The following is a 13,811-nucleotide window of genomic DNA, read 5'->3' as shown; positions in this document are numbered from 1 at the left end:
ATCTCCAAACTCACGGAAAAAAAACTGAACCCCATATTAATAAAATCAAGCAATATTAAAAAAAAATGAATCACATATTCAAAACAAAACAATGTCAAAAAAAAAAAAAAATGCATCCCATATTAAAAAACCAAACAATATTTATGTAATTTCTAAAGTATCTCATTAAATCAATAATAATGGATTAAAAAAGTGGACCCCATATTAACAAAATCAAGCAATATTAAAAAAATGAATCCCATATTAAAAAAAAACAAACAATTAATTTCTAAAGTATCTCATTAAATCAATAATGATGTTAACAAAGTGGATCACATATTAACAAAATCAAGCAATATCAAAAAAATGAATCTCATATTAAAAAACAAACAATGTAAAAAAAAAAAGTGCATCTCATATTAAAAAATCAAACAATATTTATGTAATTTCCAAAGTATCTCATTAAATCAATAATGATGGATTCATTGCCACATGCGTATCAATCCATTAGAGGGAGCAAATGAAATTATTGTATAGCAACATACTTAAAATACTTATATATTAAAATAAGATAAAATTAATTATTTTTTTATTTTTATCCTTACTCTAATAAATGTGAAAAGAGATTAATATCAAACGGAGATCAAATAATGAATAAGGTAAATTAGTTAAATTATAATTCTAATTCACGTGTCCTTAAAAAACCATGCAAAAGACAACATGACAAGTAAAATGAACTAAACCGAGAATATTTATCAAAAATTAAAAAATAGCATTTCTTCGTTTAAATAGAAAATTAATTTCTACATATACATAGATATACTATAAACTAAAGTGTTGAGCCCGTGCGCAACACGAGCATAGACCATCCATGCTTCGTCGACCGTTTCCACTGAAAAAAAAAGTGTGGGCCCCACCTAAACATCAACCAATATTAAAAAAAAGTGTGGGCCCCAACTAAATACCAACTAATATTAAAAAAAAAAAAGTGGAACCGCCATCTCCAAACTCACGGAAAAAAAACTGAACCCCATATTAATAAAATCAAGCAATATTAAAAAAAATGAATCACATATTCAAAACAAAACAATGTCAAAAAAAAAAAAAAAAATGCATCCCATATTAAAAAACCAAACAATATTTATGTAATTTCTAAAGTATCTCATTAAATCAATAATAATGGATTAAAAAAGTGGACCCCATATTAACAAAATCAAGCAATATTAAAAAAATGAATCCCATATTAAAAAAAACAAACAATTAATTTCTAAAGTATCTCATTAAATCAATAATGATGTTAACAAAGTGGATCACATATTAACAAAATCAAGCAATATTAAAAAAATGAATCTCATATTAAAAAACAAACAATGTAAAAAAAAAAAGTGCATCTCATATTAAAAAATCAAACAATATTTATGTAATTTCCAAAGTATCTCATTAAATCAATAATGATGAATTCATTGCCACATGCGTATCAATCCATTAGTAGGAGCAAATGAAATTATTATACAGCAACATACTTAAAATACTTATATATTAAAATAAGATAAAATTAATTACTTTTTCATTTTTATCCTTACTCTAATAAATGTGAAAAGAGATTAATATCAAACGGAGATCAAATAATGAATAAGGTAAATTAGTTAAATTATAATTCTAATTCACGTGTCCTTAAAAAAACCATGCAAAAGACAACATGACAAGTAAAATGAACTAAACCGAGAATATTTATCAAAAATTAAAAAATAGCATTTCTTCGTTTAAATAGAAAATTAATTTCTACATATACATAGATACATTATAATCTAAAGTGTTGAGCCCGTGCGCAACATGAGCATAGACCACCCATGCTTCGTCGACCGTTTCCACTGAAAAACAAAGTGTGGGCCCCACCTAAACATCAACCAATATTAAAAAAAAGTGTGGGCCCCAACTAAATACCAACTAATATTAAAAACAAAAAAAAAAGTGGAACCGCCATCTCCAAACTCACGAAAAAAAACTGGACCCCATATTAATAAAATCAAGCAATATTAAAAAAAATGAATCACATATTCAAAACAAAACAATGTCAAAAAAAAAAAAAAAAAAAGTGCATCCCATATTAAAAAACCAAACAATATTTATGTAATTTCTAAAGTATCTCATTAAATCAATAATGATGGATTAAAAAAGTGGACCCCATATTAACAAAATCAAGCAATATTAAAAAAAATGAATCCCATATTAAAAACAATAAACAATTAATTTCTAAAGTATCTCATTAAATCAATAATGATGTTAAAAAAGTGGACCACATATTAACAAAATCAAGCAATATTAAAAAAATGAATCTCATATTAAAAAACAAACAATGTAAAAAAAAAAAAAAGTGCATCTCATATTAAAAAATCAAACAATATTTATGTAATTTCCAAAGTATCTCATTAAATCAATAATGATAGATTCATTGCCACATGCGTATCAATCCATTAGTAGGAGCAAATGAAATTATTGTACAGCAACATACTTAAAATACTTATATATTAAAATAAGATACAATTAATTACTTTTTGATTTTTTCCTTATTCTAATAAATGTGAAAAGAGATTAATGTCATAAAAGAAAAAATAATATTAAATGGAGATCAAATAATTAATAAGGTAAATTAATGAAATTATAATTCTAATTGACATTTCCTTAAAAATCCGTACAAAAGAAAACATGACAAGTAAAATGAGTTAAACAAAAAATATTTACCAAAAATTAAAAAATAGTAGTTCTTCATTTAAATAGAAAATCAAATTTCTACTTTGTTTCATTTTAAACATGTAAAATTAATATAATAATTTGAATTACAATTATCCAAATCAAAATTTGATAAAAAAATAATAGGTATTGTTTAGGCCCAATCTACATATATTAACAATAGAATATTTTACACTTTTAAATTAATCGAATTAAAATTCAAAGTATCAACGATTTCCTTTTGAATAAGTCTATTAGCAAATTTTTGTCAACTTTGTATTCGTAGCAAACACTAATATAATAAAGTTTTGGATACAAAGCACAAACTATAATATTATATTAATCGTGTTTTGAACAATATATATATTACTTTAGTATTATATAGAAGAGCCAGTTTATAAGCAAGATCGTCGTCCGTCCTTTGATCCCACTTTTTTATTTAAGGGCAAAAAAATCATTTGTGGTCTCACCCACTTTTTTATTTAAGGGCAAAAAAATGACATTTTATACTTTATATTACCAACTCTTTTATAAAGTAGATATAAATACTTTATTATATTTTTATTTTTCTACTATATAGAAGCATCGGTTTACCAATGTTTTGTCGTCAGTCACCCTTAAAAAATGCTTCTATAAAAAAAGTGCTTCTATATAGTTAAAAATAAAAATAAAAAAAGTGGACCCCACCCTCTCCAAACTCATTAAAAAAAAGATTGATCCCACCCTCTCCAAACTCATAAAAAAAGTGAATCTCATATTAAAAAAAAAAAGCAACGTCAAAAAAAAGTACATGCACCCCATATATTAACAAATCAAACAATATTCATGTAATTCCCAAAGCATCCCCATCAAATCAATAATAGTGGATTCATTGCTACATGCGTATTAACCTATTAGTGGGAGTAAATTAAATTATTGCACAGCAAAAAACATGAACCCCATATTATTGTTTTTCTTCAAAAGGTTTAGTAGGCAAATGCATACAATTTTCTTTCTTTTCTTATATTAGCTTGAGATCTAATCTAGATATTTAATTGTTGTATTTGCTATTCCGCCATGTCATTTATTTGTTATGATTACTAAAATAAATATACTTAAATTTATATTTTAAAATAAGATAGAATTTAATTACTTTTTCATTTTTATTCTTACTCTAATAAATGTGAAAAAAGATTAATATCAAATGGAGATCAAATAATGAATAAGGTAAATTAGTCAAATTATAATTCCAATTCACGTTTGCTTAAAAAATCATGCAAAAGACCACATGACAAGTAAAATAAACTAAACCGAGAATATTTACCAAAAATTAAAAAATAACATTTCTTCGTTTAAATAGAAAATCAATTTCTACTTTGTTTCGTTTCAAACATGTAAAATTAATTTAATAATTTGAATTAGATTATCCAAATCAAAATTTGATAAAAAAATAATAAGTATTTTACACCTTTAAATTAATCGAATTAAAATTGAAAGTATTAATTAATGCTTAAATATTGCTATTGTTTTATCTCAAAGAGAGAAAAATAGTTTTCTTTTAAACAAGTCTTCTCTTTTAAAAAGTATTAATAAATTTTCGTAGCAAACACAAATATAATAAAGTTTTACATACGGAGCACAAAATCCATGCTTCGTGTATATATATATATATAGATATATTATCACTATTCAAAAATAACTACATACACATAAATGCACTATAATCTAAAGTATTGTTCCCGTGCCGTGGCCGTATAGTATAAAGAAAAATGAATCCCTTTGACGCAACAACTAAGCGGTCAAGGGGTATTAACTTTGACGGTCGGTCGGGTGATGGAATCTGGTCAGCTTGTTAGTCTTTTTCAGAGTACGCTCATCTGCTTCCTTCGTGAAAATCTAACAAATTTGGCTGATCACTCTTCTTCTTGTATCTACAAAAAGCACCATCCTCACTCTTCATTCATTTTAAAATGCGTGCTAATTTTAAAATCTGAATTAATTTTAATATTTTGCTAATTAAAATTGAAAGAATTAATAAATTTATAACTAGTTAAACCGTATCGATAAAAAATTAAAATCTAAGAAATAAATTAATTAAAAATTTATATATTTCAAGAAGGGTAAAGGGTCAAATTTGCTCTTGTACTTTGACAAATAGTTCATATTTATTCCTAGTAAGTTGGTCTTATCAAAAATATTCTTACCGGTAATAAAGTTGTTATTTTTACCCTTAGCCCTGACGTTCCTCCACTGTGGCATTACCATGTCATGCCACGTCATTTTAATTTTCCATGTCATCTGCTATGTCACCTAATTCGGACCCGCCCCAACATTTTAACCCAACCCACCCCTGACCCGACCCACCCTCTTAAATCCCCCCACCCGTAAATACCCAAAACAAAACAGTCCCTAAATTGGGGGAACCCGGCATCTTTTCTCACCTGCGGCAACTTCAAAGCTTCCGGGAACAAAAGCAAGACCACCATCATCGCTACCAAGCAACACTTCAAGAGCCACGGCATTGCTAGCAAGCATTGCGCTAGAGGCGGTGGTGAAAACGACAGCACCGACGTCTTTCAAATACGCCTTCACGGCCAATCTGGAGGCCGGGGTAGCGGCCACCTTGGCGGAGGCGGTGCTAACTCTGGAAGCTGAGGAAGCACAAGACTTGAGGCCAGTGAAAGAAGAGATAGCAACGGCAGAAGAGGTGACAGTGGCCATTGCTAATAGATATGAGGCTGATGCTTTTGTTATTGGTTATCTAATTGAAAATATGGAATCAAGAAAACGTGAGAGGGGGTTGATGGGGTTTTAATATGTGACGTTGTGGATAGAGTATTGAAGGAAGAGGTTGATTCTTTGCATAGATGATGGGGTTTCAATTTAGGGTCTGTTTTGTTTTGTGTATTTACGGTATGGGGGGATTTAAGAGGGTGGGTTGGATCAGGGCGGGTCCGAATTAGGTGACATGGCGGATGACATGAAAATTAAAATGACGTGGCAATGCCACAGTGGAGGAAAGTTAGGGCTAAGGGTAAAAATAACAAACTTTATTAATGGTATTTTTTTATTAAGACCTTCATATTTGTCAAATTACAAGGGCAAATTTAATCCTTTACCCAGTAAAGAATTCTATAACGATATGTTGTTTCGTAAATTACTTGAATTGATAAATATTTTGTTCAAACTTTTAGCAAAAGATGTATAAGAGTTTAATAGTTGACTCTTTTATCTCACTCTAAGTAACAGTAGGTTGAGGTTCTTCATGTGTACGATATTAATGATTATAACTATAAATATTTTAAAATTTTATTTTTATATATAATATATACAATATTGAGTATGACTGTTATACAGAGGTAATTTTACAAAGAGAACACTGCTATAATTGTATACATTGGAAATATAGTGTTACGCGTGGTGCGGTGAAAGGTAGACACGTGACAGGCAAGGTTGAACAATGGCATGTTGATTGATTGGATCCGAAGGGAACGATTTCATACAAACCCGGAGTGAATGTTATGAAACAATTGATACGACTATTTATGAGTATCAGACGTTACGCGACAGGTCCGGATTTAGAGCAAGACGTTACAATTCTACATTTAAGTGACATTTATTGGTGATTATTGCTCATTATTGGGAACGATTTACAGCTTGATGCTAGTGATTACCACCTATAAAAGGAGCTTAAACTCAATGTAATAGGATCCATCTTTTTAAAGCATAACAATCTAATTACTCTGTTATAAGCAAAATCATTGTTATTTTGTTATTCTGATTATACCGAGTTTATAAAAGTTCTTCAAGGCTAAGCGTTCAATTGGAAGGATATTCAACAAAGGATTTCCTCTGAGCTCATACGGGCCCAGGCTAATTTTATTATATTCCTGCATTATAATTATCTGATTTCATTACTTGTTTCCTATTCTTTATTCTTATTTATAACAAATCAATTAATGTATCCTTTAAACCACTAACAAATTTAGCTGTACCTTTTGAGGTAAACAATAATGAACGACACTAGGAGAAATAAAATATAACATGAATTTTGTATAGAGAGATTATAATGAATGACAATGATAGAGAGGTTTAACTGTTATTTGAAATTTTAAATAGAGCTTTGTTACGTTTTTGTTAAAATTTTGTATATGTACATCCTCTCCTACCAGTATATTGTAAATTTTTCATTCATTAATTATTTTTGAAAGCATATTTACTTCATTTTTTATTTATTATATTACGAGTTTATGCCTCTTTACCTTTAAATATCTTTTGCACAATCATTTTAATTTTTTATTTTGACAAAAAGAGTTACTTACAAAATAACGTACCACTGATCAGTATATTGGTTTTGATCTTAACGTATTCTTAGTCTGGATATTCCTATCTTCTTCTTGAATCATTTTTAACTGCCTAAGTTGTTCTGAGTCTGGATATTCCTATCTTCTTCTTGAATCATTTTTAACTGCCTAAGTTGTTCTGTTACCTCTGCTATTTTCTGGTCAAGGTTTTCCATCCGTGAGCATTGGATGCTTGCCTTTTCCTTTAGCATTTGGTCTTGGTCCCATTCCTGAGCTGGACTTGTCTTCTACCTCTGCGTTGTCTGAATCATACGCGTTTGATAAAGACGGTGGTTCAACCGGTGGACTGCAATAGATACACCGATGATATGTTTGCCTTGGGTGTCGTCGTCTGATAATCCGACAAAACTCTCTTTGAAGTTCACTATTGACAATGTTACGCCCCGGAAAAATTTTGCGTTACCAAAGTTGTAGATGGCCTAGTATGGGCCAAATGAAGAGTAAAGCTACACCAGGATCAAGGAGGTTAAGCTTCCGAGGCTTTGGAAGAAAGTTAGGCAAGGTCTGATACAAAAATTTTGGTCTAAATGGAAGAAATGATATGTTCTAGTGTATTAATAATTTTGAAGTAAAACAAAATTTTAAAGAGAAGTTCGGGAAGTCTAGTTTCCAACGCAACAAACCGCTCCTCAATCGGACATCGGGGTAAGGAGATATGGACATTACAAATTGGATGGGCGAGCCAGGAAAATGGTCTGCGCGAACGCACCAGCAAGTGGCGCGAACGCGCAGAAGGCCAAAGGGCCAATACAGCGCGAACGCGCTGAACAAAAATTTGAAAATCAAGTTCGGAATGAAGGTTGTGTTATAAGAAGGTAATAATAGCATATATATGACATTTGGAGACCATATGGTGTAAATTAGTTCATATGTTAATTGACGAAAAAGCCCTCGTGGCTGCAAGCAAAGTGGGGCCCACACGTTGGAATTTTAAAAAGGACATATGAAGATACATACGCGTAGTATATGGAAAGTTGAGCAAGTCATAAGAAGGACCCATAAGCCAAAAATGGGCATAAGCCCTCCAAAAGGACAATTTAAGGAAACATTTTCGGATGATCTGACTTCTAGGGGACAAAACGTCATTATAAGTTTGGATTTTGGGAAAACACCCAGAAATAAAAGTTGTAGATAATTCAATTAGCTTTCCAACCATAGGTCGTGGGCCCTCATACGACATCGGGATCAAACGTTATGACCGTTTTACTGGACGAAGGTCCAGGCAGAAAAATAGTGTCAGCGCGAACGCGCTGAACACTTTTCCAGCTGCTTCTGGCAGCTTCCAAAACGATCATAAAGAGGGGGAGACCCCCTCATTTTCAGCCAAACCCACGAAACCCCCCCCCCCCCCCCCCCCAAAAAAAAATCCCAAAAAATTCCCCAACTTCCTACCACTAAATTTTAGCCCAAACCAGGTATAATTTCCCAATTCCAGTCCGCATAGCGTATAGTTTTCACTGCAGAATCATATGGTAGGCGTGTGGTGGCCAAAAAATTAGCGAAAAGGTGAAGATACAGCAATATTAAAAGGATAAAGGTATGAATCTCTTCTTATTTGTGTTAATACTAGTTTATTTACGAAGAAGACGCGATTAAATAATTGTATACTGAGTTAATTAGTTGTGGAAAGTTGGAAAACAGCATGTGGGCTGTTTTATGGAATATGTCGATATGGAAAGGATATTATTGATGTTGGTATTGTTGTTGTGTTGTTGGCTGCTGAATTAAAAATTCGGGCTAGGCATATAAATAGGGGAGATGCTGCCCAAATTTCTGTAGAAAGGTGTTAACTTAAGATTCAATTCCTAAGGGCTTATAATTAATATTTGGTAATTGTGACCAATTGTAGATTTTGAAGGAAATGGGATTTGAGATTGGGCAAGCGTAAGAAGCGGGAAAGGTATGTAAGGCTACCCCATTCCTTCTTTTGGCATGTCTTAGGTATACCAAGTCGATATTTGAGCCCCGGGGGCAATCCTGTTCATGGGAATCCGAATTTGAAATCAAGTACTATTCATTCAATTGAATTGAACTATAAAACTCATATTTTGTTGAAAAGCGATCAAATGTCCGAAACTTTTGTAAATGTAATCGAATCGCTTCGAAACTTCCATGTATGATTCCATGGACCCCAAATGTCCGTAATTCATGTCTGCCACCTCGACTTGACCCGGGGTGGGCCCACAGTCCCCAAGACCTAATTGTGTTGCCCTATTTGGTTCATTTCCGTACAATAGTTAAGGAAAACCTTTGGCTACCGTTCCGGGTTTGTTCTGATTCGTATGCACTCTCCGAGATAAGTATCTAGAAACTCCGATACGAATATACTGATTTGACTATATCGATATAAACAATCCGATAAGTGATTTGATATAAGTGTTTCCCACTTTGATATAATTATCCTAATATGAGCATTTTGATACGAGTATTTCAATATGAGTATTTGATGTAAGTATCTTGTTATAAATGTTCTAATATGAATATTCTGATATGGGTGTGTAATCTGACATAAATGGTCTGGTACGAGTATTCGGATAAGTATTTGATTTAAGTAAGAGAATTGTGTTTCTAAAAGAATTCGGTAAGTCTTAATGTCCCTAACCTTCATGGAAAATGTTCTAAAAGGAGTCTGTAAGTATGATAGCACGTTTGAAGATATGATATGATATGATAAGATATGATATGAGATGATATGACGGTATGTATATGATATGTATGGACCGGGATGCACGTTCCGCAGCAATATGTTATATTATTTATGGACCGGGCCGAACGTCCTCGGCAGTGTATGTGGTATTATGGATCGGGCCGTACGTTCCACGGCAGTATATGTTTATATGGACCGGGCCGTACGTTCCACGACAATATGGTATGTATGTATGGATCGGGCCGTACGCTCCACGGCAGTATATGATATGTATATATATGGATTGGTTATACGAATATGTATATGGAGACATATGACGCCAGCACGTAGGATCTGTGTTTGGGAAGTAATCACTGCGGCACTCTAGATGATTTATTCGTTTTTGGTACTTTTCCAACCTATGGCACCGGTAAGTATGATGTACGTACGGAAAATAAGTATCTTGGTATTCTGACTATTGCACTTACTTTCTTGCACCGTTGTTCCGGTTACGTTTCTATTTTCCGTATTTTATGCCTTGCATACTCAGTACATATTCCGTACTAACCCCCTTTCTTCGGGGGGCTGCGTTTCATGCCCGCAGGTACAGACGCTCGTGTAAGAGATCCGGCGGTCTAGGTTACCTGTTCTACAATTCCGGAGTGTTCCCTTGTCCCGGAGCCCATCTTTTGGTACATACCTTTCTGCCATGTACATGTATGTGTATATTCAGGGGTACGGCGGGGCCCTGTCCCGTCATATGATTATGTTATGTCTGTTAGAGGCCTGTAGACATATATGTGGGTTGTGGGTCGCTGTTGTCCGGTTACGTATGCGGTTTGCTCCGACAGCCTCAACGGCTTGTATGTATTTATGCTTTGGTCTGATGTGTATGATATATGCGACTGTTTCGAAAAAAGAAAAAATCTGTGTTAATTGTTATATGTTAAACAAGAATGAGATATGACTATGTTGGTTGGTAAACAGGTAAGTACGGGTGCCCAGCTCGGGCACCAGTCACGGTCCACGGGGTTGGGTCGTGACAGACAATCAGGAGTTCTCTCTACCAAGAACCCTATTGAAGAACCTACTTGCCTCTAGTAAGCTATTGGCAAAATCGTAGATAGTCTAATTTACCTTTATGAACCCATTTGCCGATTTCTTTTTTATTGTGCATTCCTTTAGGATGTTAAACCTCTTTGCTATAAATTCTAGATCCGTTACTATTTTCGGGGCAAAGCTTCATTTTGCTTCCCTCTCGTCTCATTATTATCCAAATAGTACTAATCTATATTAATTAGGGTTGTAATATAAAGATCAAAAGCTATACCAGCCCTTTGCAATACATGGAAGTCCTGGATACGACAACCTGTGTCAATAGCGGTGATGTTCTTGTCTATAGAACCCATTAGGGATGTAAATAGGCCGGATTGGTTCGGATTTTTTTAAATAACAAATCAAACTAATTTGTGGTACTTTTATATTTATAAATCAAACCAAACCAACAAAATTTGAATTTTTCAATCTAGGGTTTTCTCGATTTTTTTTTGGGTTTTTCCCCGATAAAGTCTTCATAGATAATATGTAACTTGTGCTTCAAATATTTCTTTAGTCCTAATAAAATACAACTATCTGATGTGTTTTTTAAGAAAATATACAAATTGATTTGGTTTGATATATTTGGGCTTTCTATCAAGAAAGACTTCTATACTACATGGATGATCACACGGCCACACATCTAGTACAAATTTGTATTCTGTCAATCAATAGTTTACGATCGATATAGATTTTTGGCCATCAAAGAAAGTTATCATAAGGATCAATGGTTATAGATCAACTTAAATTTCCATTTTGGTTATATTTAACATCTTTTACGGTATTTTCCCATTTTGCGATCATTATATTGATCGATATAGATTTTTTGTGTATTACTATGGGTTCTTGAGATTGCAAGTCTCAAGTTTAGTTTGATATAGATCACCTGTAGATAACATACTGTACAGCGAGTAATATTGATTTGATTTTGGTTTGGACTTTATTTGAGTTACTAATATCAATGTGCTATAAAACTTACTGGACCATTCAAAATACTAAGTCAAAACTTAAAATAATATATTAAAAGACAAAAACTATGAAAAAGTTTTAAAAAAATATTTATAGATTTATATTAAAATAAATATTATTATGCATAAAATATTTTAAAAAATTGAATACATGTAATGCCGGGTGCTATAAAACTTACTGGACCATTCAAAATTCTAAGTCAAAACATAAAATGATATATTAAAAGACAAAAACTATGAAAAAGTTTTAAAAAAATATATATAGATTTACATTAATAATAAATATTATTATGCATAAAATATTTTAAAAAATTGTATACATGTAATTGTTTACCCCGGATTCGGATAATCAATTAAATTTGTAAATGGGTATAGGATACGTGCTTTGTTCTTGATGTGTGTTGGATAAAGAAAGTAAATATTTGAGAGCACCTTAGTAAAACGGCTAAAGATGATAGTTGGCTAGTAACACAAATGTCTGTGTATAATGTATGATACTCGATGGATGGAATGCAATAACAACAATAACGAGTGGCCTTGGCCGAATCAAATAATGAGAGAGATTGTATATATGGATTCTTCTATTACAAGTGTTCTTGGAAAGTAAAAGGAGCCAACCCCTCCAAAGGAGGGGGATATGCCCTATTTATAGTGACACTCCCATGGTTCTCCTACAATATGAGTTAATAAAATAATGACAACAAGGACTGTTCTGCACGGATTTGGTGGGATTGGACTGACGGCGCCGCCTGACACACGCAAGGTAGGTAGTTGACTATGGCAGGACTCTACTGGCGCGTGGCCCGCATACACCGGTCACACGGACCAACGGCTACTCGGACTAACGGCCACGAATGCTCGAGTCATCGGGCTTGGAAGTTCTAACGATGTCGAAGGCAGACCTGTCGGTGCTCATGCCCAGCTCCGGTTCAAGCATTACCCCGGTCTAGGGCGAACGATATCGCCACCCCATTCCTTGCTCCGGCTTCGTTCCTCCGGTTTGTCTCGTATCCGGTATTCACCGTATACAGATAGCCCCCACACTCCCCGGATCACCGATCTATCGGAGTAACGGGGAGTGGATAAGTTCCTAAACCAGTGGCTCTCTCATCCCGACCTTACCTTCGTATTTTGTCGGGAACGAGTGCGTAACGCATGCCCTTTATCGACCACGTGTCTCAACCCTGGTGGTCCACTTCTGTCAACCGCCTTTTTCACGTCGTTTCGAGTCGCTTCACATTAATGATGGGGCACGTGGCGCCATCTGATTGGTCGTCCTCGGTAACCGTTTCTCTCCCAACATGCCTATATAAGGCCTTCTACCCCTTCACTTTACCATTTTCACGTTTTGCATCCTCTTCAACCCCACTTCAATTCTGCGTTTTTTCTACTTGCTCCACACACAACCAACTTCATATCTGGTCTCCCTATTGATTTGTTGCTTCATATTGTGTGCACAAGAGTCAACCTTGTCACCGCTGCTGTCGAGTATCCTTTGTTCGAGCGTTGCTGTTTCAACTTTGCCTTTTATCGAACCATCAGTTCCTTCGTTCTTCTTAAATTCCTCTCTTCGGCCTTCTTTCTTTCATATTTTCAGGATGTCCGAATCAACTTCCCATGATGCCCCATTGGTATCGTCCCCGGGAGCCGAGCCTGCGTCCCCGGTTAAATTCGAGCCCACGGCATCGGATATCATACCGGCCAAATTTAATTTCAACAAAGACCTTGAGGTCGAAAAGCCTTCCTCCGTTTCAGACAGGGGATTCGACGTGAGGCGGTATCCCTCATCCATCACCGAGGATAAGCTTGACATAGTCCGGGCCGATTGCGGGTGGAACACTCGTCCTGTTCGGGTCTTCGCCCCCGGACCTGATGAATCCGTTACCGACCACCGTGAAGGGTTTTTGTACGTTTACACATACCCCTTCACTCCAAACTCGACCCTCCGGTGGATCCGGTCATTCTCGATATGTGCCGCATCTACGGCGTTACGCTGGCCCAGATTGGCCCGAATGTTTGGAGGGTCGTAGCGTGTCTCCGGTCATTGGCCAACAACGCCGAGAAGGAGTT

General features: G+C 34.2%; 1 protein-coding gene across 3 annotated transcripts; it reads right to left on the bottom strand.

Moving 5' to 3' along the window:
- Positions 1-742: 742 nt before the first annotated feature.
- Positions 743-5,579, bottom strand: LOC132644216 (plastocyanin, chloroplastic-like). 3 transcript variants are annotated; one of them, XM_060360795.1, is made up of 2 exons: positions 5,130-5,579; positions 743-896 (listed from the first exon to the last, which is right to left on the bottom strand). In XM_060360795.1, the coding sequence occupies exons 1-2, from the start codon at positions 5,407-5,409 to the stop codon at positions 802-804; spliced, it is 375 nt and encodes a 124-aa protein (XP_060216778.1). In that variant the 5' UTR covers positions 5,410-5,579; the 3' UTR covers positions 743-801. The 3 variants fall into 3 exon arrangements, with proteins under 3 accessions (XP_060216778.1, XP_060216777.1, XP_060216779.1); XM_060360794.1 differs by lacking the exon at positions 743-896 and adding an exon at positions 932-1,875; XM_060360796.1 differs by lacking the exon at positions 743-896 and adding an exon at positions 4,304-4,619.
- Positions 5,580-13,811: the final 8,232 nt, after the last annotated feature.

This window comes from Lycium barbarum, chromosome 6, assembly GCF_019175385.1.
Source record: "Lycium barbarum isolate Lr01 chromosome 6, ASM1917538v2, whole genome shotgun sequence".
NCBI classification, from domain to species: Eukaryota; Viridiplantae; Streptophyta; class Magnoliopsida; order Solanales; family Solanaceae; genus Lycium; species Lycium barbarum.
Note: the sequence above shows the minus strand (reverse complement) of the source record. Positions and strands in the feature narration are given on the sequence as shown.

What these genes read in the sequence shown, in the direction of transcription:
- LOC132644216 (XM_060360795.1), bottom strand. Translation starts at nt 5,409, where the DNA reads ATGGCCACTGTCACCTCTTCTGCCGTTGCTATCTCTTCTTTCACTGGC. An exon ending in AAGCTTTGAAGTTGCCGCAG is followed by an intron (nt 897 to 5,129) that starts GTGAGAAAAGAT and finishes GTTGATGTTTAG; the next exon opens with GTGGGGCCCACACTTTTTTT.